This window comes from Amblyomma americanum, chromosome 1 (assembly GCF_052857255.1).
Source record: "Amblyomma americanum isolate KBUSLIRL-KWMA chromosome 1, ASM5285725v1, whole genome shotgun sequence".
In the NCBI taxonomy this organism is placed as follows: Eukaryota; Metazoa; Arthropoda; class Arachnida; order Ixodida; family Ixodidae; genus Amblyomma; species Amblyomma americanum.
In genome coordinates this window covers 400,346,395-400,373,658 of record NC_135497.1, presented here as the reverse complement: position 1 = coordinate 400,373,658, position 27,264 = coordinate 400,346,395, and the positions used below count along the sequence as shown (strand labels likewise).

Genomic DNA, 27,264 nt, shown 5'->3' with positions numbered 1-27,264 from the left:
AAGAACAAGAGCAAGTTGGCTATTGCAGGAATGTTTTCTAAAAGCTTGCCAATTTGGATGAAACAACTTAATGGGCCAAAACTATCTAGCAGGCCAAGAGTACAAAATGTGTTTGGTGGTTTGCAGCACATGCCAATGGCATAAATAGGGCCATAGGTGCTGGGTAATGATGGGTAAGAAACATACAGGGGCCAAGCTATAATGAGGCAGGAAGCTATCTGCACAGTATGCACTAGATACGCGTACACCGTGCTTCCTGTCCTGTTGATGTTTGCTACAAATTTCACAAACATTGGTACAAGTGTACTGTCGGGTGAGCCGGCGGGAAGTTTGCATGTTGAAACTGCGCTAAGGGACGAGGACAACAGAGCAAGAATTGCTACTATGTGCAGTGGTGCTGTTTTCCATCGACTTTGTTGCTAACATACCTTTACCAACTCTACAGTGCTCATTTTGCAGTTTGCTGTTTTAAGTGGTGTCAGGTAAAGCCAATCGCTATTCTTCAACCAACAAACTGCTGTGCCATACAGCACATCCTTCTAATCATCTTCATAATTTGCAAGATAAATGTACTTCTTTAGTCTCGTATTCAAAATAACACAGATCAATTGCTTGTGTCATCATCAGAACTAAAAAAATTAACCATACTTTCAAATATACAGCCATTCCTCATTAGTGCAGTCCACGTTAATATGGAATCAAACTATTAGCCGTATTTCTGGGGAAAAAACTTTTTCAATTTACTTACGCTTTGCTAACATAGAAACTTGCTGATCATAGTGGACAGAGTGAAAATGCGTACGGCCCATTGTCGCATGTGTTCTTGTCCCTTTAATGTGCAAAGGGGAAAGACTTAAAACTTTGGATTTGAGCAGATAAATCGAACGCTGCCTGAATCATATAGCTTTCTTGCACACTGGAATTGCCATCACAATGCTTGCCCCACTGTCTGAACAGACTGTTATGCTAACCCGTGGACTGCCAGGCACACTGACTTCTAACCAGCTCACACACTTTCTGGTTGCCAAAGAGCTTCTCTTTCTAGTGTAAAAATCACTGTCAGGGCTCGGCGACTCACATCCTGGCTTGGATTGCTCATTGCACAAAATGAAATAACCTGCTTAAAATTAAAACAGAATCGCTTGCTTATATTATAACCTCACATATGCCTCCCCGCAGCCCGCAATGCTAGGTTAGCACCTTTTATACTGAGTACACCGCAGAAGAAAAGAAAAATGCAACACTCCTGATTCAGGCATGCGCAGCGGGCAAGAACAAAACTAGGCGCCGGTGCAAAGCGGGGAATCTGCTAATGCAAGCAGCAACAGCCATTTCATTCAAATAAAGGAACGGGTTCAAATTAAATGTGGTCTTTGCCTTGGCAGGTCAACGGTTCCATTGATACTACAGGACTCTCAGAAACAGGTTAACGTCGGTATTGCAGAACCAACCACCATGCAACAATAATGCTTAGCACATTTCAAAGAACTGAAATAAGCTTTGTTATTGTAGCTTTGAATCTGTGCAGGAATGGTACTGTCGTGACCACACAAATGTGAAAGGATAAGTGGGCCAGGAAACCTAGCCGATCACTGGGGAAGGTGCAGATATGCGTCTATATGTCAGCAAATAAATTTTTGTTAGTGTAAAATGTAAGGAGGATTAAGGAAATCTGGGAAGCGTTCTACACTGTCGATACACAGCTGATTGTGCTCGCCATCGCGGTCACTCAGCAGACAAGTAATCATGTCCGTTGCAAGCAGTCACAGGCAAATGAAGGTAGCAGGGTGCATATGCATTCTGAAATCTCCTTCTCAAGGCTTCGAAATTGTGTTGTTAAACAAACTGGTGCGGCTGTCCCAGGGAGTGCTGCTGAATAACTACTTAACACCAGCAAAGCAGAGTTCACGAGCTGCTCTGCAACAATAGCATTGTGCACACATCCACTTTCGTACCGCTGATCTTCTGATCGAAAGAGAACGTGAGCAAAATCAACAACAAACACTGTCACGGTTCATGAGGCGCTTCAAGATCACCGAATTTTTCTGATTACAGTGGAAACCAAGATCCCACTTCAGCTTCACATTGCCAAGAATTTGTCAAAGCAAAAAGAGAAAAAAAGCAATGGTAAAGATTTTCTTTATATATATATATATATATATATATATATATATATATATATATATATATATATATATATATATATATATATATATATATATATTCATCAAGACTCGCTATGCCCAACTTGTTCTGTGGACAGTTTTTACCCCATAAGCTGCTGCCACAGTTAATATTTTTTTTGCGCAACAGAGTGGAATGCACATTGAAAAGTAGACTCATGAGTTAACACATATTAGAGATTCTACATAGTGAACTAACCGTGATTTAAATGCGGCAATGATTCTTGTTCGCAATCGCGTAATACCATGTTGTCACAACCTAAACCGAAATGGCTAGAGGAAGTGTTCAGTCACCCATTCATCGCGCAAATATTTATTGCAGACAAATGTCTGCACAGCGGGCAGGAAATAAAAAGAAATGACGCCCCCGAAGATACATCTGCACTGCACACCCATGTTTTCACATGTCACACAGTGCCGCCGGCCACTCGTAACCCGAGCACCCATAATCACAAAATGTATTGAATGGAGCACCAAGACGCAAAAGGATGGCAGCGTTGCATTTGTCGGCGCAGAAAACAGTCCGACGGCCGTGCAGCCAAGATCGTGCCACGTCGCACACACGGCAGTACTCGAGCACAGTGCCCGCACGAATCGCGGTCAGAATGGTAATGAATACATAGCAGAAATAACATCGTGTGGTCGCGATCACTGCAACCATCGCAACGAATGCGACTAGCTGCGTAACGCCACGATGATTTCAGCATTCGGAAAGCACGGCGTCCGTCGTGAGCTTTTGCAGGTACACATTTCGCTGCCTTGACGTAAAAGCACTCGCTCCGATCGCAATCACGTTCACTACGCGGACACTTGTCACTGTGCTATGCAGCTCATGCACGCACAAGAAATTCACCGTGAGCAGCTGTTACTCGCCGCTGTCCATGATGATCCTCGCAGCAATTACAAACGCTTGCAACAACCACAAACAGCTCAAAATAAACACTTCGTGACACCGCCACTGCACAGGCCTTGCATCAGTTTGAAGAGGCGCTCTGTCAACTTTGTCAGCGTAGATGATTACAGAATTCAACTAGTGGAACTATCGCTCGCCACTGCTGAACGCGGCGAAGTTTGCAGTCGGTCTGAACACTGGTAATATCAAGATGTGGCAAATATAGTATGCTACGCGGCATCGCTGCCACTGCCCAGGCCGCGCTCCCCTGTTCAGTCGACGGATGGCCATCTTGCCCCGGCACGGCTGAACCGAGGCGGAGGGTGGAGGGGCTTGAGACGTCACTAACGTCACGGGAAAAGCAGCCAATAGCTGCAATCCGGTCGCCGGCCGGATGCGCTCGTCCGCCAGAAAGTTAAACTTGACCAACTTTCCATCCGTTCGCCGAATGAGGCGGATCCGCCAGGCCCGCTCGCGAATCGGACCTTGCGGAAGGCGCTCCGAAACGATCGTACAACGGCCCTAAGGCTTTTACAGTAAGAGCTATTTCTGCAAGCCTTCTGCCGCTGATACACGCGCAATGCTGGCGACATGGTTTCTGTGCTATGCTGATGGGTGACGCTACTGCACTTGTGGCAGAGTTGGTCACTGCCGGACACACATTATGTAACAGATTATGAAAGGGAGCACAGCCACAGCAATGAGGGAGGGAGGAGGTGGAGAGTTCCACAGTGAAGGTGGAGCTTAGTCTATGCTACACTGTATGTGACAGTGGAGGCCAAATTTCCTCACTGGTGAGGGAAAGAGCTACGGGAAGTGGGAAAGCGCCCGCTCGCACTGAGTTTCGAGTTTACATAGCATGGCAGAAGCCATGACGCAAACATTGTGCAGTTTTTTTTTCTCCCAAGGACATAGGCTCTGGCAGCTGGTAGAGCAGTAATTTTCACTCTGTTGTAAAACCTGCAGATGTATTCTTGTACACTTGTGACTGTGTAGTGCTTTGCTATGCAGTACATCTTTTGTACTTTAGCTTGGCTTTGAGGTTACTACACGTGGCTTTCGCACTATACTAGTACAGTGGCTTTCCGAAGTAGCTTTTCATATCACTAGATAAGTGCAGCTAGTGCTTTGCGCAACAGTGAACACCGTCTTCAAGGCAACTCCTGCTGCATATAGGCACTAAAATCATGACAGCGCACCTGAGAAAGTGATGCTTTAGTAGCTTTTGATGAGGATCGGTAATGATAGCGGATATGGCTGATGAAGCGAGTGGTGAGGTGTGTCGCCATGTGTGCGATCATAAGTTTTGATGCAGTACACTCGCTTCTGATCACTGTTTGGTGCAAGATGTGTAATGGACGTGCAGCACTAGTAAGTGGCTGATTGTGAGCATCTTTCAGTGCAAGCATTGCTCATGAAGAGCCCCGGAAGCACGTCTGATAGTTAGAGACATTCCCGGTGAAAATGTACCAGCAGAAGGCAGGACAGAAAACCACACTGCAATGCAATTCCATAAAACTTGCGTGAAACTGAAAAGTGATGCAATAATTGAAATAAATCATCGTGGCGCACTGGAAGATGCTTCTCTGTGGTTCTCTTCTAAACCAATTCAGTATATGATTGATATGTACTCATGTTACCAGACCACACCCTTGGAACCATGCCATCACTAGTAGCTGATATATTAAAAATTGTTGCTAGTTGGGGTGGCTTTATTACTGGTGGGTCCAAAGCTTCTTTTGGGCACCGCAGCGGTGGCTGAGTGGTTGAGCATCCGCCTCGCCTGTGGGAGGTGCGGGGTTCGATCCCCAGTGCCGCCGGGTACCCACCGGTGATATAATGGGTACAAGCTTTCCCCTGGTCTGGTGCTCGGCTTATTTAGGGTGAAATGCTTGGGAAAAAGGTCTTCCACCCCACCTTGAGAGCTTGAAAAATACCTTGTGCCATGGTGCTCTTTGGCCATAGATGCCCTTGCGCCATAAAAATCCGTCATAATCATCAAAGCTTCTTTTGGTGAAACCGAATAATGATGATAAACTTTGCAGCACCTTGGGGTGCATGAAAACAAATTGGTGGTGTTAAGTTTCATGTATTGTAAAAAAAGAAATCTCAAGTAAAGTTTTTTTTTGAAAAATTTTGTTTAAGTGGAACCCCATTCTAAACATTGTTCATTATTGAGAGAAATTAGTTGTGTTATGTTATATAGTTAACTGGTGGGGATTAGGAAATACTTGTTGCAGGGTTTGACTTTATCACAAAATTTGGCCTGGCCAAGAGTCCACCTAGTTTCCGCAGCATGCGTGACAAGAATTTGAGCTTAATGATTAAAAACTGGTGCATTCAGGCAACCAGAAAGACTGCCAGCTTACAAATCTTATGCTGTTGGGACTGAACGTCAATAGATTTTGGAAAAGAACTGTTCCTTGCCTGGCAGCCTATTTGAGCAGTTTGGAATTTGGTATATATTATGGTGACGGCAGATGCAAGTGTGGACCAGAGCATCCTTCAGTTCCTGGCTGTATCTTTAGTCTGCCAGGAAATTGAGTCTTTTCACAGCTGTGGTCTACAAACTTCTTCCCCTGTGCTTTGTTTGGAGCAGTGGTGATTTGGGAACCTGTAATCAAAAGTAAGGAGGTCTCACTGGAACTTTGTGTCCCTGCCGCTATTGAGAGGTAGTGTTCATGTTTCTTTTTGTGCTTATATGTAGTAGACCACATGCTGTGCTTGATTGACCCTCAACTTGTGCAGCAAAAAAGAGAAAGACTTGAAGAAAATTGAGGACATGAAGCCAGCTGTTGCCACTGACGAGCTTGTGGCACTTCCTGAGGAGTACTTCGCAGAACCAGTGAACGTTGCGCAAGGTAGGTTGGTGTTGCTTGGTAATTTTTTGTCATTAGACAGCAGAACAAATTTTTTCACTGTTTGATCAGCCCACTGAAAATCTCAGTACTTGTCTTTTAACTCAGTTTAGCTTGAAATTTTTTGCATCTACGGCAACCAGTTAACAGGATTGTACTGCATGACTTCTGAGACTTTGCACACAGAGTAAGATGGAAAAAAGTTTACAGGATGATCATGAAACCTGATGTGAGAAAGCTACAACAGCAGTTGGATTTGCCCTCAATGATTACTTTGATGCTTTTACTCTAAGTCGAGGCTTCACACACGCAGGTGGCGTATCTGGACGGGGGAGGTGGTTGATCAAGGATGGCAGTGGGTGGGTGTTCAGCCCTCCAGCTAGGAGGGGGGTGAGAACGTGGCTAGTGAGGGATGCTCCTGGAGGGCAGCTGGCTTTCTCACTGTGAATTCGCCTTCGCTTTTTCCTTCCGCTGTTGTGTGGGCTTCTCATGGACGGAGGTCTTGTGCAGGGTGGAGGTAGGTGGGTTGGTGGGCAGCACTTCTGGAAGGTAGAGTTTGGTGGGTGGGTTGTGGAGTGCGCTCCTGCAGGGAGAAATTGGTCGGGGTGGGTAGGTGGATTGAGGGCGGCAGTTGGTGGGTGGGCATCCACATAGCTAGGTGGATGCTGTGGCCAGGTGGCTAGTTGATGCTTCTGGAGGCTTCACTTTCTGAGGCTTCACACTGACAACAGCATCATTTTCACCAAAAAATTGCAGTGGAAGTGACAGGATTGGATAGGGCGTGCTGGTTCTGTGATACTGCTGGTTTTATTTTCAGTGGTGGCAGCTATGGGAAAGTGATGCACTGGTGTGAAGGAACCCTCTTTTTTCCCCTCCAGTGTGCTCCATTGGGCAACGGCTGTCCCAGCCAGAGCTGCAGTTAGAGTACACTGCCTTCTTGTACCCCAAGCGCAAGCCCTTGCTCATCAAGCGCTCACAAAGGTGTAGGGTATGTGCCAACTGACCTTTCCGTGCCTCATGTTTTCTTTTTTTCTCTGTAGTTTTTTTGGCGTGATATTCTTTTTGCCTAGTGTCTGTTTTTGTTCAGCATGAGCAGTGTTGCTGTGCAGTGCTTTTTTGTATTGTTGTCCACCACAGTGATTGCTGCATGAGAAAGCAGTCCTGCACCTTGTATTGTTTAAAGGTGCACTAAAGAGGAATCTGAACTCGTCTTTTTACTGCGGGAACTCTGTCTACACGTTCTGGGCATTCTTAGAAACTTGGCATATTGTCCTGTGCGGCCTATTGCCCTAATTAAATCGAATTAAATGTCCTGGCTCTCGCCCTTATTTTGAACTCAACGCGGTAGGTAGGAGGAGCCAACCAATGCATCAGCCAGTACCGTGGCAGCTTGCCACTTTGCCATCGGCGGAGTGATACGTAAATCAAAGAGTCCACGTGTGTTTTTATTTCCATGGGCCTAATTTGTGGCTATATTGTCTGTAACTGAAAATGTTTATTCACAGAAACCTAAAAAACAAAATAAAAGCGAAAGCGAAGCCGCCATGTGACTGGCTGACGCGTTGGTTGACTCCACCTACCTACCGCGATGAGTTCAAGAAAAGGCGGGAGCCGGGACGTTTAATCCAATTTAATTAGGGCTATCGGCTGTTCAGGATAATAATTCAAAGTTTCTAAGAATGCCCGGAATGTGTAAATAGAGTTCCCGCTTTAAAAATACGAGTTCAGATTCCTCTTTAGTGCACCTTTAAGTGGGGGGTCTTAAAAAATTTTTGTTAATGAAGTCACAATTATGACATCTTTAGGGAACATGTATTTTGTGTGCTGATTCCAAATATGTAATTTAATTTCGTGTAAAACAAGTTCTTGCGCACTGATGTAACATGTTAGTTAACTTATGCTGAGAACTCTGAAAAAATTTCAGCTGCAGGAAACTCTGTAAAATGCATGCCATTGGTTTTTCGTGGCATCAGGCAATGCATTAACGGTAAATTATTATCCTACCTATCATAGCAGTTGAGTTACAGGGTTTTAAGGTTGCCACTTCATAAATAGGAAGAAAAATTGGTTGTTTTCTCGTGGCATCAGGCAATGCCTTAATGGTAAAATTATTATCTTACCTATCATAGAAGTTGAGTTACAGGGTTTTAAGGTTGCCACTTCATAAATGGGAAGAAAAAATTGTAATTCCGTTTTCTGAAATGACACCTTCAAAACCCTGTAACTCAACTTGTATGATAGGTAGGATAATAATTTTGCTGTTATTGCATTCCTAGATGTCGTGAGAAATAAATGGCAGGCATTTTAGGAAGTTTCTTGCAGCAACATTTTTTTAAAGCACTCTGCAAAGTAGTTATGCGACATATTACTTAAGTGCAGAAGGACTTGTGGGACGTAAAATTAAATTATTTGGAATCGGCACACAAAAAATACATGTTCCTCGAAGATTTTATAATTGTGACTTCCTTAATAAATTTTTTCTTATGGCCTCTTCCCCCCTTAAGTGCAATTTTGAATTTCAAATGCACTTGTTTTCAAGATAATGAGTAGGCCTATCGGAATAGCATTGCCATTTTGATGCTGCACAGTTATTCATTGCGGTTTCTTCCGCGAATCATGTTTGTTTTCTATTCCTCATCCCTGGCGCAGTTGTGTAGGCGGTGAAGAAGGTTTCCATTGAATGAGTTTGGCAGCTAGTTACAAGGCACTATCAAGGAAGAGTCAATAGTTAATTTGTTTATCTGCCGTTCATAGCTGTGCTTTGTGGAGTCATGAGTTTTGAACCACTGCCATATTTACATGATTGTAAGTCGACTCGAATGTAAGTCGACCCACCCCCCACATCATGTCAGTTAAAAAAGAAGAAAGGTGTGCCCGTGGGCATATTCCAAAATTAAAATGCATTAGCCACTGGACTGCTCATCCATGCTTGCGCCATCGTCTTCACAGTGCTGCCGTCGTCATCGCTGCTGCGGTTCCACAGCACATCGTTCTAACGTGGTCGTCTCGAGAAATCCCCACTTCCCGCGATATCCCGCACTTCGCAAATAGCCACAGCACGGCATCGTATGGAACAGCTGAAAATTTTGCCTTGCTGCAGCCGCCATAATAGCTGCATCACTCATTTCGGAACGTTGAATGTGCGGCCCAGCGGGCAGTGCCGAATGCTTACCAGCCCCTGAGCACAAATGGCGATCGACTGAACACTAATTAAAACTGGTGAAACGTGGCCGGCAGTCAAGTCAAATGTGTTAAACGAAGCCAAAGAGAAACTGTGCGTGAGCGGTGTCTGCTCTTCCAGCAGCTACCAACACTCCCCATAAGCGCTGCTCTTCCGAGTGGTGGTGCCTCTGCAATTGGAACAGTGCCCCTTCCACCAACTATCAGCACTCCCATGAGTGCCGAGTGCGCAGTTAAAAGTAAAAAAAATGTAAGATCCTGAACAAGTGCGCAGCATAGCCGTATGCTACTGGGTAAAGTGCAGAGCAAACATAACATTGCAACCACGCTGTAGCATCCCTGATATCTCGACTGTCTCGCCTTTCTTTACAGTAGTACTATGCTTTGGTTTCGTTTCTATGTCGACCCCCCACTTCGGATTTTCAAATTAAAAAAATGTAGGTCAACTTACAACAGTGTAAATATGGTATATTAGCTATTCCTTGCATGCTCCCGTGCAAACACCTCTTCTCTCCCTCTGCCAAGCTGTACTAAAAATGCTGCCTCATTATTCCTTGGTTCAGGTGTGTCTGTCTATCCAGAACTGCATATGATGTCATACTTGTGTTGACTGTTGTTCTGGTACTTTTCTTTAGGCTTGGCAGTGTGTTTCTGATCGAAAAGAAAACAGTGTGGTCTTTTTATTCTTTTTTTCTATCTGTGCTTGTAACTTTGAGCTTCAGGAAGTGCTATTTTCTGCTTTCTTGGGCCATTTTTTTTTTCATCTTGCAGTCGAACTCTCATATATTGAACCCAGAAAAAAAACGTCTGCGAATTCGGTATAACGTGCATTTTGATAAAAAGTAGCAGTGAATTTAACAACATACAGACGTACTGAAATGAAAAAAAAGAAAAAATGTGCGGTTTAGCTGTGGTTAAACCTGGTTGAACTGCGAAAGCAATATCTGCATGCCTACGCTTGTAGTTCTGCCTGTGGTGTAACTTGATGTTGGACTTAGTTTAGCGTGGACTTGCTTTGTTTAATTCAGTTATAGTGATGTCAATGTATGTTCTCTATTAAAGACAAAGACTTGTTTCACTGATGAAATCACTGTTTATTGACTCCATTGAAGACGCACTTATGGTCCGTGAAGAAGTGTGACTTGGTTTCCACGTTGTTGTATTTAGAGTCTGGTGTAGGACCAAGTCCAAGCTTGTTCCCCACTGTGTAGTCGACGTTCGTTGTAGCGGGCAGAGATCCAGGAGACTGCTCTTCTACACATTGTATGAACGAAGAGTTCTCCTCCTTGTTCATGTCTCCGGTCACGATAACGAGCTCCTTATCTGTTCGGCTAGGTATTCCCGAGGCAATTATATTCAAAGCCGTTTGGTCACTCGTGTGTGGAGATACATAGGTTCCTGTTATTAGAATATCCGATTCACACAGCTTGACACATACAGTTTCACCATGGATTGAAGGTACACTCGGATGGTATTGTGAAGCCTTCACATCCTCCTTTACATACACACACACTCCTGCATTTCTCTCTTGGTCCATCCGCCTTGCTGCGGTGACTGAAATGAACTTAGGAATCAAGGGGGCTTGATCATGTGACACTCCTGTCTCGGTAAGGACGAGCACGTGGGCAGACATTAGTAGAGCGTCTCTGGCAATGTCCTGTACATGGCTCGTTAACGATCGAATGTTGTTTGTCACAAGTGTTATCTCCTGGTTGTTTATTAGGTGTTGGCATCTTTGATATGCAGTTTCCAAATGGTGTCACTCTAGACGTTCAAACTCAGCCCGAAGAGGTCTGTCTGGGTTGTTGAGGATGTGATGGAAGTCATGTTTCCCCTGTTTGTTAGTTAGGTACAATCCATCAATGCTTGTCACTCGACTAAGAGCAATGTAAACCAACTTCTGAGGGTGGTTAGCTGCATACTCATACACGACTACATCAAAGGTTCCTCCCTGGGACTTGTGAATTGTCATAGCACTTGCCGGAGCTACAGGAAATTGGGTATGCTTGACAGACATATGCTTTACCGTCTTTCCCTTAAGATGGAATCGCATTATCATGGGATCAATTGCAATCCACTTGGCATGCTGTCTTGTACACCCTTGTTGAGCAAGTTTGGCTTTAGCTATTATTCCAATGTTTGGAGGACAGATGAGCCATAGTCGGCTTCCTTCACCTTGAACGTCGTACAGTTGAATCCTGCTACAACGAAATCGATGGGACGCGCGAGAAATTTCGTTGTAGCGAAATTTCGCTTTCGAGAAATTGACCAAAAATGCAAGGCAATAACTCCAGCAAAACATAGTTTTATTGCCAGAAATCTGTGAGCTTAGCCTGCTTGCGTTTCACTGCCAGCAGCGGCGTCACGTGACTCTCGCACTGTGTTAACAGCGACATCGCAGCGTCGTCATTGTGTGTGCCAAGGAATTTTCTAATAACGTCGAAGGCATCCAGTACCTGCGATGAGGCTGCCGGGGCAGGTAAATCTTGAGCGGAGTCGTCTTCATGATCAAACGGCTCTTCCTGCTCGCGAACACTTTTGATGATGTCTTCATCGCTTCATTCCTCGTGGACAATCATGTCCACGTCAGCGTCGAGGAAATCGTTCAGCGCTATGTCAGCAGGGACGTTTCCAGCTTCCTGGAGCAATTTCCAAGTAACGTCAATGCCTGGAGTCGATGACGATGGTACACTTTCCGCGGCTGCAGTCGTGCTGGTCGCCTTGCTGTCGGCACAGCCGGCGTGCTTGAAGCAGTTGGGGATCACGCTGCACCGTGTTGCTCTCCATGCCGCAGCCATCATTTCTAAAGCCATGAAAAGATCGACTTTCATCTCCCTATCAGTGTCGATGTTCAGGAGAAGCTGCTGGATCAACCTCTCCCGGTAGGAAGACTTCATGCTCCGGATGATGCCTTGGCCCAGGGGTTGAATGACTGAGGTACAGTTCGGCGGGAAGAACTTCAGCTCCACACTTGACATCTTGACGCCGTCAATGCGTTGTGCTGAACAATTGTCCAAGAGCAAACAAACCTTTCGATTTCGTCTGCTCATGTCGCGGTCAAGTGCCACCACCCAGTCAGCAAAAATGGCACGGGTCATCCACGACCGGATGTTTGCCACGTACTTGACAGGTAGGCTCCTGTTCCCCTTGAAGCGGTGCGGTTTTGCACTTTTGCCAATAACTGACGGGGGGCGTTTGTCAGACCCATCCACATTTGTGCACAGCAGCACAGTCACTCGTTTCTTGCTATGTTTGCCTCCGTGGCAACGCTGCCCTTTAAAATCAAGTGTCTTCGCTGGCAGCATCTCATAGAAAAGGCCCGTCTCGTCTGCGTTATAAATATCAGACGGAGCGTAACTGCTCATTATGTTAGTCATGTTGTCCGCCGTCCATGCTGATGCGCCGTCAACGTCCGTAGATGCCTATTCACCACACAAAACCTTGCCGACAATGTTATGCCTTTCTTTAAAGCGATTCAGCCATCCTATGCTTGCCTTAAAGTCGTTCAGCCCTACCAAACAAGCATAATTTAGGGCCTTCTGCTGTACAATTTTACCACTCAGGGGCATGTTTGTTACTCGCGTATCGATGAACCAAGCATAGACAGCCTTGTCGAGCTCTTCATACGTTGGTTGCGTCACTTTTTTGTGCTGCGCTGAAGTGCCCGATAAAAGTGCCTTCCTAATGCTGTTCTTACTCTTCAAAACCGTCGATAGCGAACTCGGCGCAATCCCAAAATCTGCGGCAATAATTGCCTTCTTTCCGCTTCGGCGATAATTCTATCCTTTCCTTCTAGCGAAATAAACTTTCGCTTTTTCGTTGGCGGCGACATGGAAGAGGCGATCGACGAGATCAGACTGCAGCGAGAGATCGACGATCAACACACACCGACACACGAGAAAATGGCAGCAAGGGCTGCGGAGAAGGCGGGGAGGGGAAGCTGGCGACTGGATTTGGATTTGTCTTTGGCCCTCGTACGGCCAGCGGCCTTCACACGGCGCCAACAAGTCCTCTCGCTGCTTCCTTATGACAAATAAACAACTCCCAACCTAATTTTTTAATAAAGAATACATGAAAATGTAATAAACATACATTCCGTGCATTATTTAGCTGCTCCAAGTCACTGCTTTAGCAGGGAATAATCTCGTACAGCACCCAACTTTTGAAGAAAGGCGGGCCACTGGCTGGTAAAGGCTTGCGAAAAATTTGTAGAGCAACTACATTCAGATATAGACTCTTGTTCCATGGCGAGACTGATCAACCAACACATAGCGCACCGCTATATGTCCCAGTGAAGCCGTCACGGAGCGAGTGCAATGCGAGGAGGTCGCCAAATGAACTGAGAGACCACCTGTTAGGCGCGGCGGCGCTTGGCGGCGCCACACCGCTGGCTGGCACACCCGACGGGCGGCTTCCTTTCAGCTGCGGCAGAGAGCAAGCTGACGTCATGCGTCGTCATGGCAACGGAGAGAGCTGACCTCACACCATGTGGCAAACTCAGCGTCGGCTCTGGGAAGAGCACGGCATACGCGACGGGCGGGGGGACCTAACGTAGTATTGCTTTCGCAATAAAATGAATTTCTTTGATAACCACTTACTGCATGCTTATTACCGAGCAAAATAGTCAGCAATTCTGTGTTCCTCCATCATCACTTTCTCAGAAAGAACACATTATTTAATGTTATTGATGGACTCCGAACAGCTGAGACCGTAACCTTCTATCAACGCACAATAGCGACAAACCGTGCATAGTGCGCACAGCACGTCGAAGCACCTGGGCACATGTTCTCTCAAGTCCTCGTCACAATTTGCATAAGTGAATGATGTCTTCGTCCACAAGCTCTCCTGCTGTCTCAACGTCGTCATCTGCAGAGCCAAAGTTGCGAACGACTGCCCCATCACGAATAGCATCAACAAATTTGGACAACTCTTTCCACAAATCATCAAGACCTGCAACGACTTCATTAAGCCCACCCGACAAAGAACTTGCTCCTTCTTCTTCGGTAAAGCAGAAACCAGAATGTCAGAAGCAGATCTGTATAGTTTCGTTTTCTACATCATTCCGCGACCCATTTAGCGTAGACAAGGCACCTAAGAGATTGATTTTTGTGTCTCTTCCAGTCCTTGGGTTCTGCAGGAGCCGATTGAAAACCAACCTTCGCCGCGTGGATTATGCCCTGGTCCAAGAGTTTGAGCATCTACATTGTGTTCGGTGGCAGGAAGCGAAGTGCAAAGTTGGTGGAACTAGCACTGCAGCGATGGGCACAGACAGAGCGAGCTTGACCTATCGGGTCGTCGTTCCTAGCCTTCATCCACTTGACAAAAAGTTCATCCACGCTGTTTGACTGGACCTGTAGGCCACCAGAACCAAAAGTGCGTCCTGCAAGCATCGCAGAGACTTGCTTTTTCCGACCATGAGTGGTCGAAGCTTCGTCGATCCATCCATTTTGGTGGCGAGGATCTTCGGATTTCTTCTCACATTGTTCAACTCACTTGATAATTTCCAGCTTCATGGAGAAGGGGATGTGGTGCTGTTTCGCGGCTGCCATCATGCGCACACGCAGACAGCAAAAAGCATGAGAAATTGCCGATGGCAGCACGATGCACTGAATGTGCGAGCCGCATGGCATGGGTACAACAGACGCAATGCACTAGAAACGCATATTCTGGTTGGATGTATACGTGCCGGCACCTGCGTCGTGGAAATCCGCGCTATCTTGGTCTGCGCGTGCTACAATGCACCAATAGCACCCGCATATTTATGCGGGAAAGCTAACCTTTGGAGATCCGTTTAGGGAAAGCTAGCTTTGTGAGTCGACCAGAGTTGCCCGAAGTTCGATCTGTCGGATGTGACGACTAATTTTTGTATGATATAGCCATACATTTTTCTATACATTCAAGGTGCTTCTTTACGATGGTCAGAAACCATTCGATATAAAGGATAGTTCGATCTAACAGAGTTCCAAATAATTGGGTTCGACTGTAGTTCTTCAGTGGTTAACACGAGTGTGCTCTAGGATTGTGAATATTGAGCCACAGTGGTGACCTGCCTTTCTGCAGCTAAGTGCTTGCTTTTATTTTTCTTTTGCTTGATATGTCAGGAGTGTGAACATAACCTGAGCAAGCCCGAGTTCAGCCCGTCCAGCATCAAGTTCAAGATCCAGATGGCAGCATTGTGAGTACTGCGAGGCTCAACTTTTGCTTCAGTATTCTATGTGCTCTTTTGTTCATAGTGGTAATGTGGACTGTGCACAGTTTTTAATCTTGCCCATTGTGTAACTTCATTTCAGTATCTGGCCAATTGTATTGTCGTGCCGTACAGTGTCGCTGCTATTTACTAGGAACTTACTTTAGTTTGAGAGCCACTTAATTTGTGTTAGCTTGGAGCCAAAGCTAATAAGACACCTATGGTGAGTGTCATACCTGCCTCTAGCACAGTGTTGTTACAAGTTTTATGAGCAAGACCAGTTATGCACTGGTCTGGATTTCATCGTGATTGGTGTCCTGTTTCTGATTAGGTTGTCATTTCAGGTAAGGCTGAGCGTACGTATAATATGGGTGGGATTATTGAGACCAGGCATTATTTCATATCTTTTAAAAATATTGCTGGCAATCTCCTCCCTCAAGGCTGCTGTTACTTGTGGATACACAGGGCCTGCTTCTAGCTAAAGCCCATAAAATAAGGCCCTGATACAGTTGTTAATTTGTGATGTCAAAGTAACTTTGTGTGTTTGCTGCACAGCCACCACATACCAGAAATCAAGATCAGGTCTGTGACAGCTTTTGACATTGGAGAGGTGAGAACACTTTTGGTTTCTTGGTGCGCTACAGAAAAGTGGAAGAGATTGTATTCGAAAAATGCGTGAAGATGTGTGAGAGTCCTGATTAGAGTTACCAGAGGGTGTGTGAGCACTTGGTAGTTTTTGAAGTGGGACATTGCTGTTAAAATTAGAAACATTTTTAGTAAGGGTGCGTGCAAATTTGAAATTTTGAATATGAATCAAATATGTTTGTTATTTGGCTGTTATTCGATTTGAGGAATGGGTGTTGAAAATTTCTGAGTATTTGCCAGTGACCGAATACTGTCGACAAGCGTAAATCCAACCATTGCAAAATTTGCATTCATGGGCAAGTTATCCGAAGATGGAGTCAGGAAGACAATGCAAAGATGGATGTTCTCTTCCCTTTCTTCTGCATTATTTATCGCATGGACCAGCCACGTTGAGACGCTGCTAGGCTTGGACCTCATGCAAACTTCCGCAAGTGGACTTTTCCACACACCACACTTGGTGTATGGAAGGCAGCTGGTCACCTGCTTTAAACAATTGCCGTGCGAAAGCCGATGCTTTTTTTGTTTGATCCGTCCGTAAAGGGTTTCATACTTAACGCTCACACCCATGACACTCATCCTGTTGCCTTCACAACTCTTCTAGCATAAACTCTGCTGCCATTTTGTTTTGGTCAACTATGATGTGCAGGCAAGCCCACTTGCTGAATTCGCATGGGGCTGCTGAAGGGGGGCCGAGTCGAAGTGACACCAGCAAGGAATGTGATCATTTAAAGATGCCGCCTATTGCATGGTGCACTGTAGCTCATGCACATCTGACGTGTGCAAACGGAAGGCATGACGATGTTGGGAAGGCTCCTGTTACTAGGTGAAAAAAAAAAGCCTGACAGCGTAGTTTCGCTTCTTGAGCCACCATTGCCGGCTGGTGGTCATGCCGCACGTTCACCAGCTGTTCAAACCTAGCTGTGCGCCGCTTTCTGACATCGACTGACATTTTGCTTATCATTTCTTTTTCTTTTGGAAGCAGTTTTTGTTGTTCAGACACCAATGTGCATTCCCCTCATTTACGTCTGCATTGTTCTTCCACCATGCCAGAACTGTGCCCTTGTCGTGGGCTTGCTTGTTAGCTGTTTGCGTAATGGAGCCTCCTCAAAAGGTTTCACCGTATGTTCGCATTTACAGCACTTTTTTCTTTTCCTTGGAGGAGGGTGGATTGGACAATTCGTCTGGTTTCTTGAAGTCTATATTTTTACTACAAATCGTGGTGTTTTAATTGCTAGTCATGTAAAAATGATGGATTTTATACCATCACACATTCTGCATGACCACACTGCAGGTTGCATACTGTTTTGCTGTCTAATCAAGCAGTTTTATTTAATTACGGCATCAAAGCCTGTTTTGACAAAAAATAAGGATGTCTGCCCATTGATCTTTTTCTGAAACTGGTTTTTGTGTTGAACACTTATTTAATATTTGATTCAATTTTGGAAAGCATTTTATCTTTATATCTTTATTTGATTTGTATAAAAAAATTCTTGCACTTTCTCTCGCATTTCAGTGTGGATTATGTGCCTGCACGTTTAAAAATAAGGAAATTTATTCTTGAAGACCTTACGAATCGTTTAGTGTTTTATAGTAAGACTATATTTGTTGAATGCAAAGCTTTACGCAAGAGGGGACAATGTTTTGGCTATATTTAATTGTATACAGTGCAGCTGTATTAAGGAAACTGAAACGTTACTGCATGCAGTGGCTGTAATAATTGCCCTTTAAATAAAATGATGTTGAAACTAATGAAAAAAAACATGGGAGAAGCCTTTTTGGAGTGAGATGTACCAGCTGAACAGTCTGAAACGAAAGAAAGCAAAAACCACTTGCATTTTCTCTTTGCATGCTTGTAAACGGACCTGGACAGGCGTTTAGTGTAATCTCTTGATGGGGTGTTCAAACCTTGTGAATGAATTCGTCAAGATCGAGAGTGGAAATAGCTGTTTTTGGAAAGTATTCTTCGATTAAAATTTTGGCCACCCCCTTTGACATGTCGGTATTGAAAAGGCAACAGCTGTGGAAAGTGGAGATGCGGTAACATTGGTAACGGCGGGGAAACAGTCCTGCTGTGTAAATTTCAGTATATGTTTTTCTGCTTTTAAGGACATGCACCTTGCAGGAAGGGCAAATGTGAGCAACTAACACTTTTGTTTCTCTTGTACTTGCAGGAGTGCTACGTACAGCTCTCAATGTACAATCCAACGCCACACGTGACTCATGTGACACTGCTACCGCTGGAGCAGGCAATAGGAGGGATCACTGCCAAGGTATGTAACAGCATTGCTCTTTGTTACTTGTGATTATCATAGATGTCATATTGTGTGCGAGCATTCAAGGCATTGTGGTAGTCATTGATGCTTTAAGAGATATGCCACATGCCAATCTTTCACATGAGCATCTGCATTGTTGCCTAGATAACCAGGGCTGTCAGTGCAGTGCGGTATCTCTTGTAGTTTGCAGGTTATCTTGGAATTCTGTATTTGTGCACCCCTAATTTACTATTAAAAAAAAAACTTACACATTTTACGCTCCCTGCCTGATGTGTCAGACTGCCGGCATGCACATGGGTGCACACAAGGCAGACTGTGAGGCTGCGAAAGGTGTGACTGGTGAGGGGACGCAATACACGCCATTTACTCAACTCGTTCATGCTGGTGGTCACTTTCTCGGATGGTTTGTGAGAGCAAATTTCCAGTAACCTCCGGTGTGTGCCGGAAGTCGAAACTACTGAACAGCTGTTGATCAGTTTGCTGTCAGTCAGCTGGGCCGCACATGAAGGCACCGTTTTATCGCCTTTTATCTCCATTTGCCGCTGAGTGCTGGCTTTGTCATTGTATTGTTGCGTGTTCAGTGCTTTGGGCTGTGCACGCGCTGTCATGCCGTCCCGCAGGGATCTACCTGTCACTGAATCATGTTCAGGAAGATTTCGACATATCATATTGGAAGCAAACCAAAAACTGAAGGTTTTTTTTTCCCATTTCAGCCTAGCCTGTGCCCTTAAGTGTGTCCAAATGTGAAAAACCAGACTCCTCCCAAGCCTCCTCGAAATGGAATGAACCAAGCATAGCCGTGCCCAGAATAGCATTCACACACACTTGTTGAACACGTTGATCCAGCCTTGTTGGAGGCACTACAGCTGCAGGTTGCACAGCACAGCATGCAATTGCAGCGGCAGTGATTGAGCACAGCGGCACAGTGTTAAGTGTTCTGTTGGCAAGAGCAGCACAGGAGATATAGAAGCCACAGTAGACAGCAACGTTCCATTACCTACAGCGTGGCAGATCTGAGTACTATGGTTCGTGCATCAGCTGAGCACATGAGACAGCTAGAGCAAGCGCGCAGAGCCAAACCACATTGAACTACAACTGACCTAGAATGGTCAGTCATGAGGAGGAAGATAGACACAGTACATCATCCATTTCACAAAGAGCAAATTTCCAGGCCAGCCAAAATGAAAGTTACCGTAAAACCGGAATATAGGTCGAACTTTTTTTCAAAATACCATGGCGAAAACTGGACCCCCGTCTTATATACCAGTCATTGGAAAAACTATGGAAGTCTTGCAACAATGGGCGGCTGAAGTCAACAGCCTCCATCACCATCACCATCAGCGCGGCGGCACCTTTATTTTGCCTTTCCGTCGTTGCAAAGCTATTTCGTTAAAAGGCTGCTTTTTCAGATTTTGTTTCAAAATGAGCGGAAGCCGATGGCAGTTCCCCTTCACCTTCAAGAAAAACGCGATTGAGTTCGCGGAAGCTCACAGCAGCCTGGCGGCAAAGTTCAAATTTGGAGTATCCGAAAAGAGCATTCATTACAGCTGGAGGCAGAAGCTGCGTATTACACCTTTTAGCAACCAGAAGAAAACATTTCGTAGGTGGACCGCAGCATATCCAGAATTGGAAGGAAGGGTTGCTCTGCGTGCAAGATCGCTGCCTGTGACTGCCGAATGCATCCGCGTGAATGCGGTAGAGATCGCGTGCCTCTAGACTCACGAAGGCGCAATTCAAGGGCTCGCCATCCTGGGTGCTGCGATTCATGAAGAGGAAGGGCTTTGCTCTATGGCGCCGTATTTCTGTGTGCCAGAAACTAACACACTGGTCGATGGGCGTGCGATACTGTTAAAAAATTGGCTAGGTGTACATACGAGCAGCTTTTAAATGAAAATACTGTCACCATTGCGCAACCTGGTAAGTCGAATTTGTTTCAAGGTAAGGGTGTCTTTCGGTCCTTTCTCCATTGAAAAAAATTTTGTTTTTAATTTTTAGAATTGGTTAGTTAGGGGGTCAACCTATATTCCGGTTTGACATATTGCCACCTAGTGTTGCCAGGTGGCGCAAGCTGTCCGCGAAGACGATGAGGTTGCGATTGTGCTATCGCGGATCGGCCGCCATTACCGTCTCCTCTTGCCAACTCCAGCTGTTGAAGCGTCTCTCCGTGAGAACTCCGTGACAATTTGGTGGAGCCTGCTGGGTACGAGTATCCCATGCAAGAAACCCCTCCAGGGAGCCGTGCCGCCAGCCCTGCGCCGATTGACACCCCGGTACACCGCTTCAGCCGGAGGCTGCAGGGACTTTCACCGGAGCTTGGACCACTCGCGACAGTCATGATGCCAGCCACCGGTATTCTCACGCAAGCTGCCGGTGCTACACCTGCCCACTATACCTTGCAGACCCCGCGGGTTCCCAAGGCCTTCCACGGGGACCTTTTCGAAGACGTGGAGGACTGGTTCCTTCACTTCGAGCGTGTGGCTGCTTATAACCAGTGGGACGACGCCGCGAAACTAAGAAACGTCTACTTTAGCCTAGAGGATGGCGCCCGCACGTGGTTTGAGAACCGTGAGGAAGTTCTAACTTCCTGGCGAGAGTTTCGCCGTCGCCTGCTGGAGGCCTACACCAGCGCGGATCGCCGCGAAAGAGCGGAGCGGGCAATCCAGTCCCGCGTCCAGCTACCGAACGAAAGCGTACAAATGTACGTCGAGGACATGACGCGGCTCTTCAGGAGAGCTGATCCTGCCATGCCTGAAGAGAAGAAACTTCGGCACTTAATGAGAGGCGTCAAAGAGCAGCTGTTCGCAGGCCTCGTGCGCAGCCCACCATCTACAGTTGCTGCATTTCTTTCGGAAGCCACAACGATGGAGAAGGTCCTGCAACAGCGCTGCGCCAGTTACGACCGGCCCGTGCATGCTGCTGCAGTCACATCATCGTTTGCCACCATCGGACAGCATCCTGATGATTTGCGGGAACTTATTCGCACAATCGTGCGTGAGGAGCTTCACAAATTTTGTAGCCCGTCGCAGCCTGCGCTCGGTTCCATCTCCGCTCTTGTACGAGAGGAGGTGCAACAGGCGTTCCGGGGCCCTGTTCCTGTGGTCGACGTACCACCTCTGCCTGGGGACTACCACCGTCCGACGTACGCCGAAGTTGCAAGGCGTCCGGCTCCCGCTTCGCCGCCACCAATTCACGCCACGCCTCAAGCCCCGCGGCCCTCTGTGCAACCGGTGCAGTACTTCGAGGATCGTCGAGCACCCCTCCGAAAGGCCGACGTTTGGCGTACACCTAACCGACGACCGCTCTGTTTTCACTGCGGAGAGCCAGGTCATCTTTATCGAAATTGTTATTACCGACGCATCGGCATCCAAGGCTTCCGCACCGACTCACCGAGACCCCGTCAAGGTGAACGACCCCCTGAAATTGAAGAATTCCTTGCGGACCAGCGCAATCCATCCCGAGCGCAGCGGCAGTCGCGCTCACCCTCACCGAGGCGCTCTTCCCCGACACCTCCCGGCTTCTCGCGAGCGGCACCGGGCCGATCGCCAAGTCCTCGTCGGGAAAACTGAAACCCACGACCTTCGGGGGCGAGGTCGCTGGGGGGCGCTGTGCTGAAGACCTCCCGTCGTCGCCGCTACAATCCGACAAAAACCCGCCGACGCCATCACCAGAGTTAAAAAACCGCGTTTCTTTAGAAATACCCGTTCTTATCGATGGTCGCAGAGTAAGCGCATTAGTTGATACCGGGGCCGATTATTCGATCTTAAGTGGACAACTGGCGACCATTCTAAAAAAAGTGATTACCCCTTGGCCTGGCGCGCACCTTCGAACTGCCGGCGGTCATCTGGTTACGCCCAAGGGTATGTGCACTGCTCGCGTTCAGATCAGCAAGTCCACGTTCGTCGTCAGCTGCATCGTCCTGGGCGAGTGTTCTCGGGACCTAATCCTCGGCATCGACTTTCTGCGGGAGTATGGAGCAATTATCGATCTGCGCAACCGAATCGTCATGTTTTCCACAGAGCAAGCCGCCGAACTCGGCAACTCCTGCCAACGCAGTGCCGCACTTCGCGTTTTCGCCGACAGCGTCACACTTCCGCCCCGTAGCAGTGTTTTGATTGAAGTCGCCTGTGCTGAGTTGCACGACGCTGAAGCAGTCGCCGAGGCTAATCATTTGCTCCTCCTGACTCAAGGCATCTGCGCCGCTCGAAGCTTACTAACAATTCGCGCTGGCCGATCCGCGATCCTTGTTACAAATTTTTCTCCAGAGCACCGGCACCTTTTCTCTGGAACTGTGATCGCTACCGCTGAAGCGGTTGTGGATGTTCCGGTCTGCTTTGCGTTCGCGGCAGCGGCCACTGACGACCAATCATCGCGCGCCACTGACGACCAATCTGTTCCGAATGTCGACATCAACTGCAACCTCCCCGAAGGAAAGCGCCTGGCCTTAGAGCACTTGCTATTGGAGTATAAACAGTGTTTCGCTTCTTCGTCGAAAGTTCGTCAAACGCCCCTAACGCAACACCGGATCATTACGTATGACGACGCTCGCCCTATCCGCCAGCAGCCTTATCGTGTTTCCGCCAAAGAACGGGAAGTAATCCAAAAGCAAGTTCAGGAGATGATTGACGACGGTGTAGTTCAACCTTCCCAAAGCCCGTGGTCTTCGCCTGTTGTCATTGTTAAAAAGAATGATGGAACACTTCGATTCTGCGTGGACTACCGTAAATTAAACAATGTGACTAAAAAGGACGTCTACCCGTTGCCCCGCATTGATGACTCCCTGGACAGATTACGGCGTGCTAAGTACTTTTCATCCATTGACCTGAAGAGCGGTTATTGGCAAATTGAAGTGGACGAATGGGACCGCGAAAAAACTGCCTTCGTTACACCAGATGGCCTCTATGAATTCAAAGTGCTGCCTTTTGGCTTGTGCTCTGCGCCAGCGACGTTTCAACGGATGATGGACACTGTTCTCACCGGCCTCAAGTGGCAAAGTTGTCTTGTATACCTGGACGACGTTGTCGTTTTTTCAGAAACTTTTGAACAGCATCTCGTGCGCCTGCGAACTGTCCTCAGAGCCCTCCATTCCGCTGACCTTACGCTGAAGCCCCAGAAGTGCCACTTCGGTTACACAGAGCTCAGGTTCCTCGGTCACGTTGTGAGCACCGACGGAGTTCGACCCGACCCCGACAAGACAGCCGCCGTCGCCAATTTTCCTACTCCGACTGACAAGAAAGCTGTCCAGCGTTTTCTGGGTCTCTGTGCATATTACCGACGGTTTATTGCGGACTTCGCAAAGATTGCAGAGCCGTTGACGCGCCTCACCAGGAGCAACACCTCCTTCGTTTGGACAATAGACCAAGAGACGGCTTTCTCTTCGCTCCGCCAACGCCTTCAGACATCTCCCGTTCTTGCACACTTCGACGAAGAGGCCGACACCGAGATCCACACCGACGCCAGCAATATCGGTCTTGGAGCTGTCCTTGTCCAACACCAAGAGGGCATTGAGAGAGTTATAGCCTATGCTAGCCGTACTCTCTCCCGCGCCGAACGCAATTACTCTACGTCAGAGAAGGAATGCCTTGCTGTCGTATGGGCCACCATGAAATTTCGCCCTTACCTTTACGGCCGCGCATTCAAAGTCGTAACCGACCACCACTGCCTATGCTGGCTGGCTAATTTGCGAGACCCGTCTGGACGATTGGCCCGCTGGAGTTTACGGCTCCAAGAATTCGACATTACCATCGTATATAAGTCGGGCCGTAAACACGAAGACGCCGACACGCTGTCGCGTGCACCACTCGACTCTTCCGGTCCCGAAATCGACGACGACAGCGGTTTCCTCGGTATACTTAATGCATCGGACATAATAGCCCGGCAGCGGGCTGACACGGACCTCCGACCGCTGATTGACAACCTTGAAGGTCACGCCATGCCTCTACCACGACACTTCGCTCGACGTCTCGGCTCTTTCTGTTTGCGCGAAGGTATCTTATACAAGAACTCGAGAGGCCAAGAAAGAGCTTACCTTCTGGTACTTCCGGCCGATCTTCGCGCCGACATTTTATTGGCATGCCACGACGAGCCCACTTCAGGCCATCTGGGTTTTTCCCGGACGCTCGCCAGGATACGCAACATGTACTACTGGCCCGGACTCTCGGACGATGTCCAAAGGTACGTAAAAAGCTGCCGTGAATGCCAGCGCCGGAAGACGCCACCGCTTAAGCCGGCGGGTTTTCTCAAGCCCGTTACTACACCCCGCTCTCCGTTCGATCAAATAGGATTGGACCTTCTCGGTCCTTTTCCGTTGTCACTCTCAGGAAACAAGTGGATCATAGTCGCTACTGACTATTTGACTCGCTACGCCGAGACCAAGGCGATACCCTGTGCCACAGCTTCAGAGGTCGCCGACTTTTTCACGCAAAACATCGTCTTGCGGCACGGAGCCCCTTCGTGCGTTATTACCGACAGAGGCACAGCGTTTACAGCGCAGCTAATCGACCATATATTTACGTTGAGCTGCACTAGCCATCGCAAGACCACAGCTTATCATCCGCAGAGCAATGGGCTAACCGAACGCTTAAACAAGACCATTGCGGACATGCTGTCAATGTACGTAGACGTTCAGCACAAAACTTGGGATGAGGTGCTACCGTACGTCACATTTGCGTACAACACGGCCCTCCAGGAGACTACACGCTTTACTCCCTTTCGTCTTGTATATGGACGTGAAGTCCAGAGCATGCTTGACGCGATGCTACCATGCCTCGATGACGACCAACTCGCACCCGATGTTCATGAAATTGCCCAACGCGCTGAAGAAGCCCGTCAGCTTGCCCGCGTACACATCGGCCAGCAGCAGGGCACTGATGCGCGCCGTTACAACCTTCGACACCGACAGGTCGACTACAATCTCGGTGAACAAGTTTGGGTGTGGACACCTGTCCGCCGCCAGGGCTTGTCCGAGAAACTACTCTGCCGGTACTTTGGCCCCTATAAAGTGCTACGGCGTATCAGTGATGTTACCTATGAAGTGGTTCCCGACGGTGCCGCGCAACCGAGACGTCGACAGCCCAACAGCTCTGACATTGTGCACGTTGTGCGGCTTAAGCCGTACTATGCCCGATAACGGCTTAGCGGCCCTCCGTTGTGACTCTGTGTGTGCTCCGTTTTCCTCGCGTCCTTCTCTGTTTCCCTTCTGAACCTTAGCGCGCCTACGCTGCTGGCGGCACCACTGCGATGCCCTTCTTTTTCGGAGGGGGGAATAATGCCACCTAGTGTTGCCAGGTGGCGCAAGCTGTCCGCGAAGACGATGAGGTTGCGATCGTGCTATCGCGGATCGGCCGCCATTACCGTCTCCTCTTGCCAACTCCAGCTGTTGAAGCGTCTCTCCGTGAGAACTCCGTGACAATATAGTCCAGCTTTTACGGTAGCATGGGGTGGGGTAGGAGGAATGTTATAGGTCTACTTATATTTGGAGTTGGCTTCTTTTGGTCGATGTATAGGCAGCAGTACACGGCATACATTGCGTGTTATGACCTTTGTAGAGTTATTTTGGATGCGCACCGCAAAATCTTCGCGTAATGTGTGTACCCCCTTTTTGAAGTCTTAATTTGAAGAAAAAAGTGCGCAAATTACGCGGGAAATATGGTGTTCCCCACTTTCTCATTCCTGGTGGTTTGCCTTGCATGCTACACTTACTTTTCTCATGTCACTATCAGGGCATTTGTGCATTCAAACAAGGCTTAGCTGGGTCCATGTCACAGGAGCACACTCATTTGGTAGACAAGGACACAGTTGATTGGTGTCGAGAGGTTCAGTAATCTCGCACCAAGCTGCCATCAGCACTGATGATTTTGTGCCTACAAAAACATCTAGGCTACAGCTTTTATTTAAAGCATTGAAAAGCAAAGTATTTATTTTTCTAAAGCGATTTTGATTGGTTTCAAAATTAGTATTAATTGTTCAAACACGCTATAATTTCATTAGTGTGGTAATGAGCGGGCAGGTGTCAGGCAGGGATGGTGCCATGACATTGATGGTGGGGGGGGGTGCGGAGAAGCAGAAGAGGAGGAAGACGGGGATGGCATGATGACTTTGCAGCACTGCTGTCGTAAAAATAAAGTAAAATGCAGTGGTGAGAGCTTCACATATCAGTGAGGGGGCCCAATGTGGGTTGCACTATCTGAAATGTTCATCTCGTCAGGGCATGAAAGAAGTGGTCAGCAAATTTGGAGGGTGGCGGCTGCCACGCCACCCCTCACCTCCCTTTGGTGTTGTCACTGGTGGCAGGTATTCTGCTTGGCTGTTGCCACAAGTGATTCTGTTGGCTGAAATGTTTTTGCACTTGGACTGCTTTATTTTTTAAAACAGATTAGTTTTCCAAGTTAGATAACTTGTGAAAAACTGTATTTCTCTGATTGCTTCTTGGTACTGCTCTGCGCATACATGCAATTTGAGCGTGATCAAGAGTGCATGCTGTCACTGCTCAAGTCCTTCAAAATATTAGTGGAGTTTGTACTGCTATCTTAACCCGATACTAGTTGACTTGTTGGCCATTACAGCTTCTTTGTAGCAGTGCACGGCTGAATTTTGAGTCGGGATATTCAAGAGCCTTCGAGACACCAGTGTGTCATGGGTGTTAACTGCGGTTTCTAAAAGACACTGAAATTTCTTCTGCCTGCCATGATACTACGACGGATATTCTTGGTGAAGACGAGGTGAACGAAGTGTCTCGGAGGTGCGGGTGCTCCGGGCTTGAGTGCTCTGTGCTGTGCTCTGTGCTGTGCTCTGTGCGGGCCCTGTGCTCTTGACCTGTCTGCTGTGCCTGGGGCGTTCTTGAGTCGTTCCCGTCTCGGACCACGTAACATCTTTGGTGGAACTCTTCTGACCATTCTGGCAGTGACTGCACCGCTGACATGTTCTCGCTCTCTGCTATTACTCACTTTGGCGATGAGCAGCGACGGGATATCGAGCTCCGCTCTATTATTGACCGCCTCAACTCCTCCCCATCTGACCCTTCTCTGCGCCGGTTTGTGCTGCATCATGA

The 27,264-nt window shown here is 47.4% G+C and overlaps 1 protein-coding gene across 1 annotated transcript in view; it reads left to right on the top strand.

Annotated features, from left to right (window-relative positions):
• Positions 1–3,250: 3,250 nt before the first annotated feature.
• LOC144123753 (dynactin subunit 4-like) overlaps positions 3,251–27,264 on the top strand; it is a 41,241-nt gene continuing 17,227 nt past the window's right edge. Inside the window, exons 1-5 of the mRNA XM_077656518.1 lie at positions 3,251–5,936; positions 6,812–6,921; positions 15,215–15,288; positions 15,856–15,910; positions 18,117–18,215. Coding sequence (XP_077512644.1) covers positions 5,858–5,936; positions 6,812–6,921; positions 15,215–15,288; positions 15,856–15,910; positions 18,117–18,215 — 417 coding nt within the window. The 5' untranslated portion in view covers positions 3,251–5,857. The remainder of the gene's footprint in view (positions 5,937–6,811; positions 6,922–15,214; positions 15,289–15,855; positions 15,911–18,116; positions 18,216–27,264) is intronic.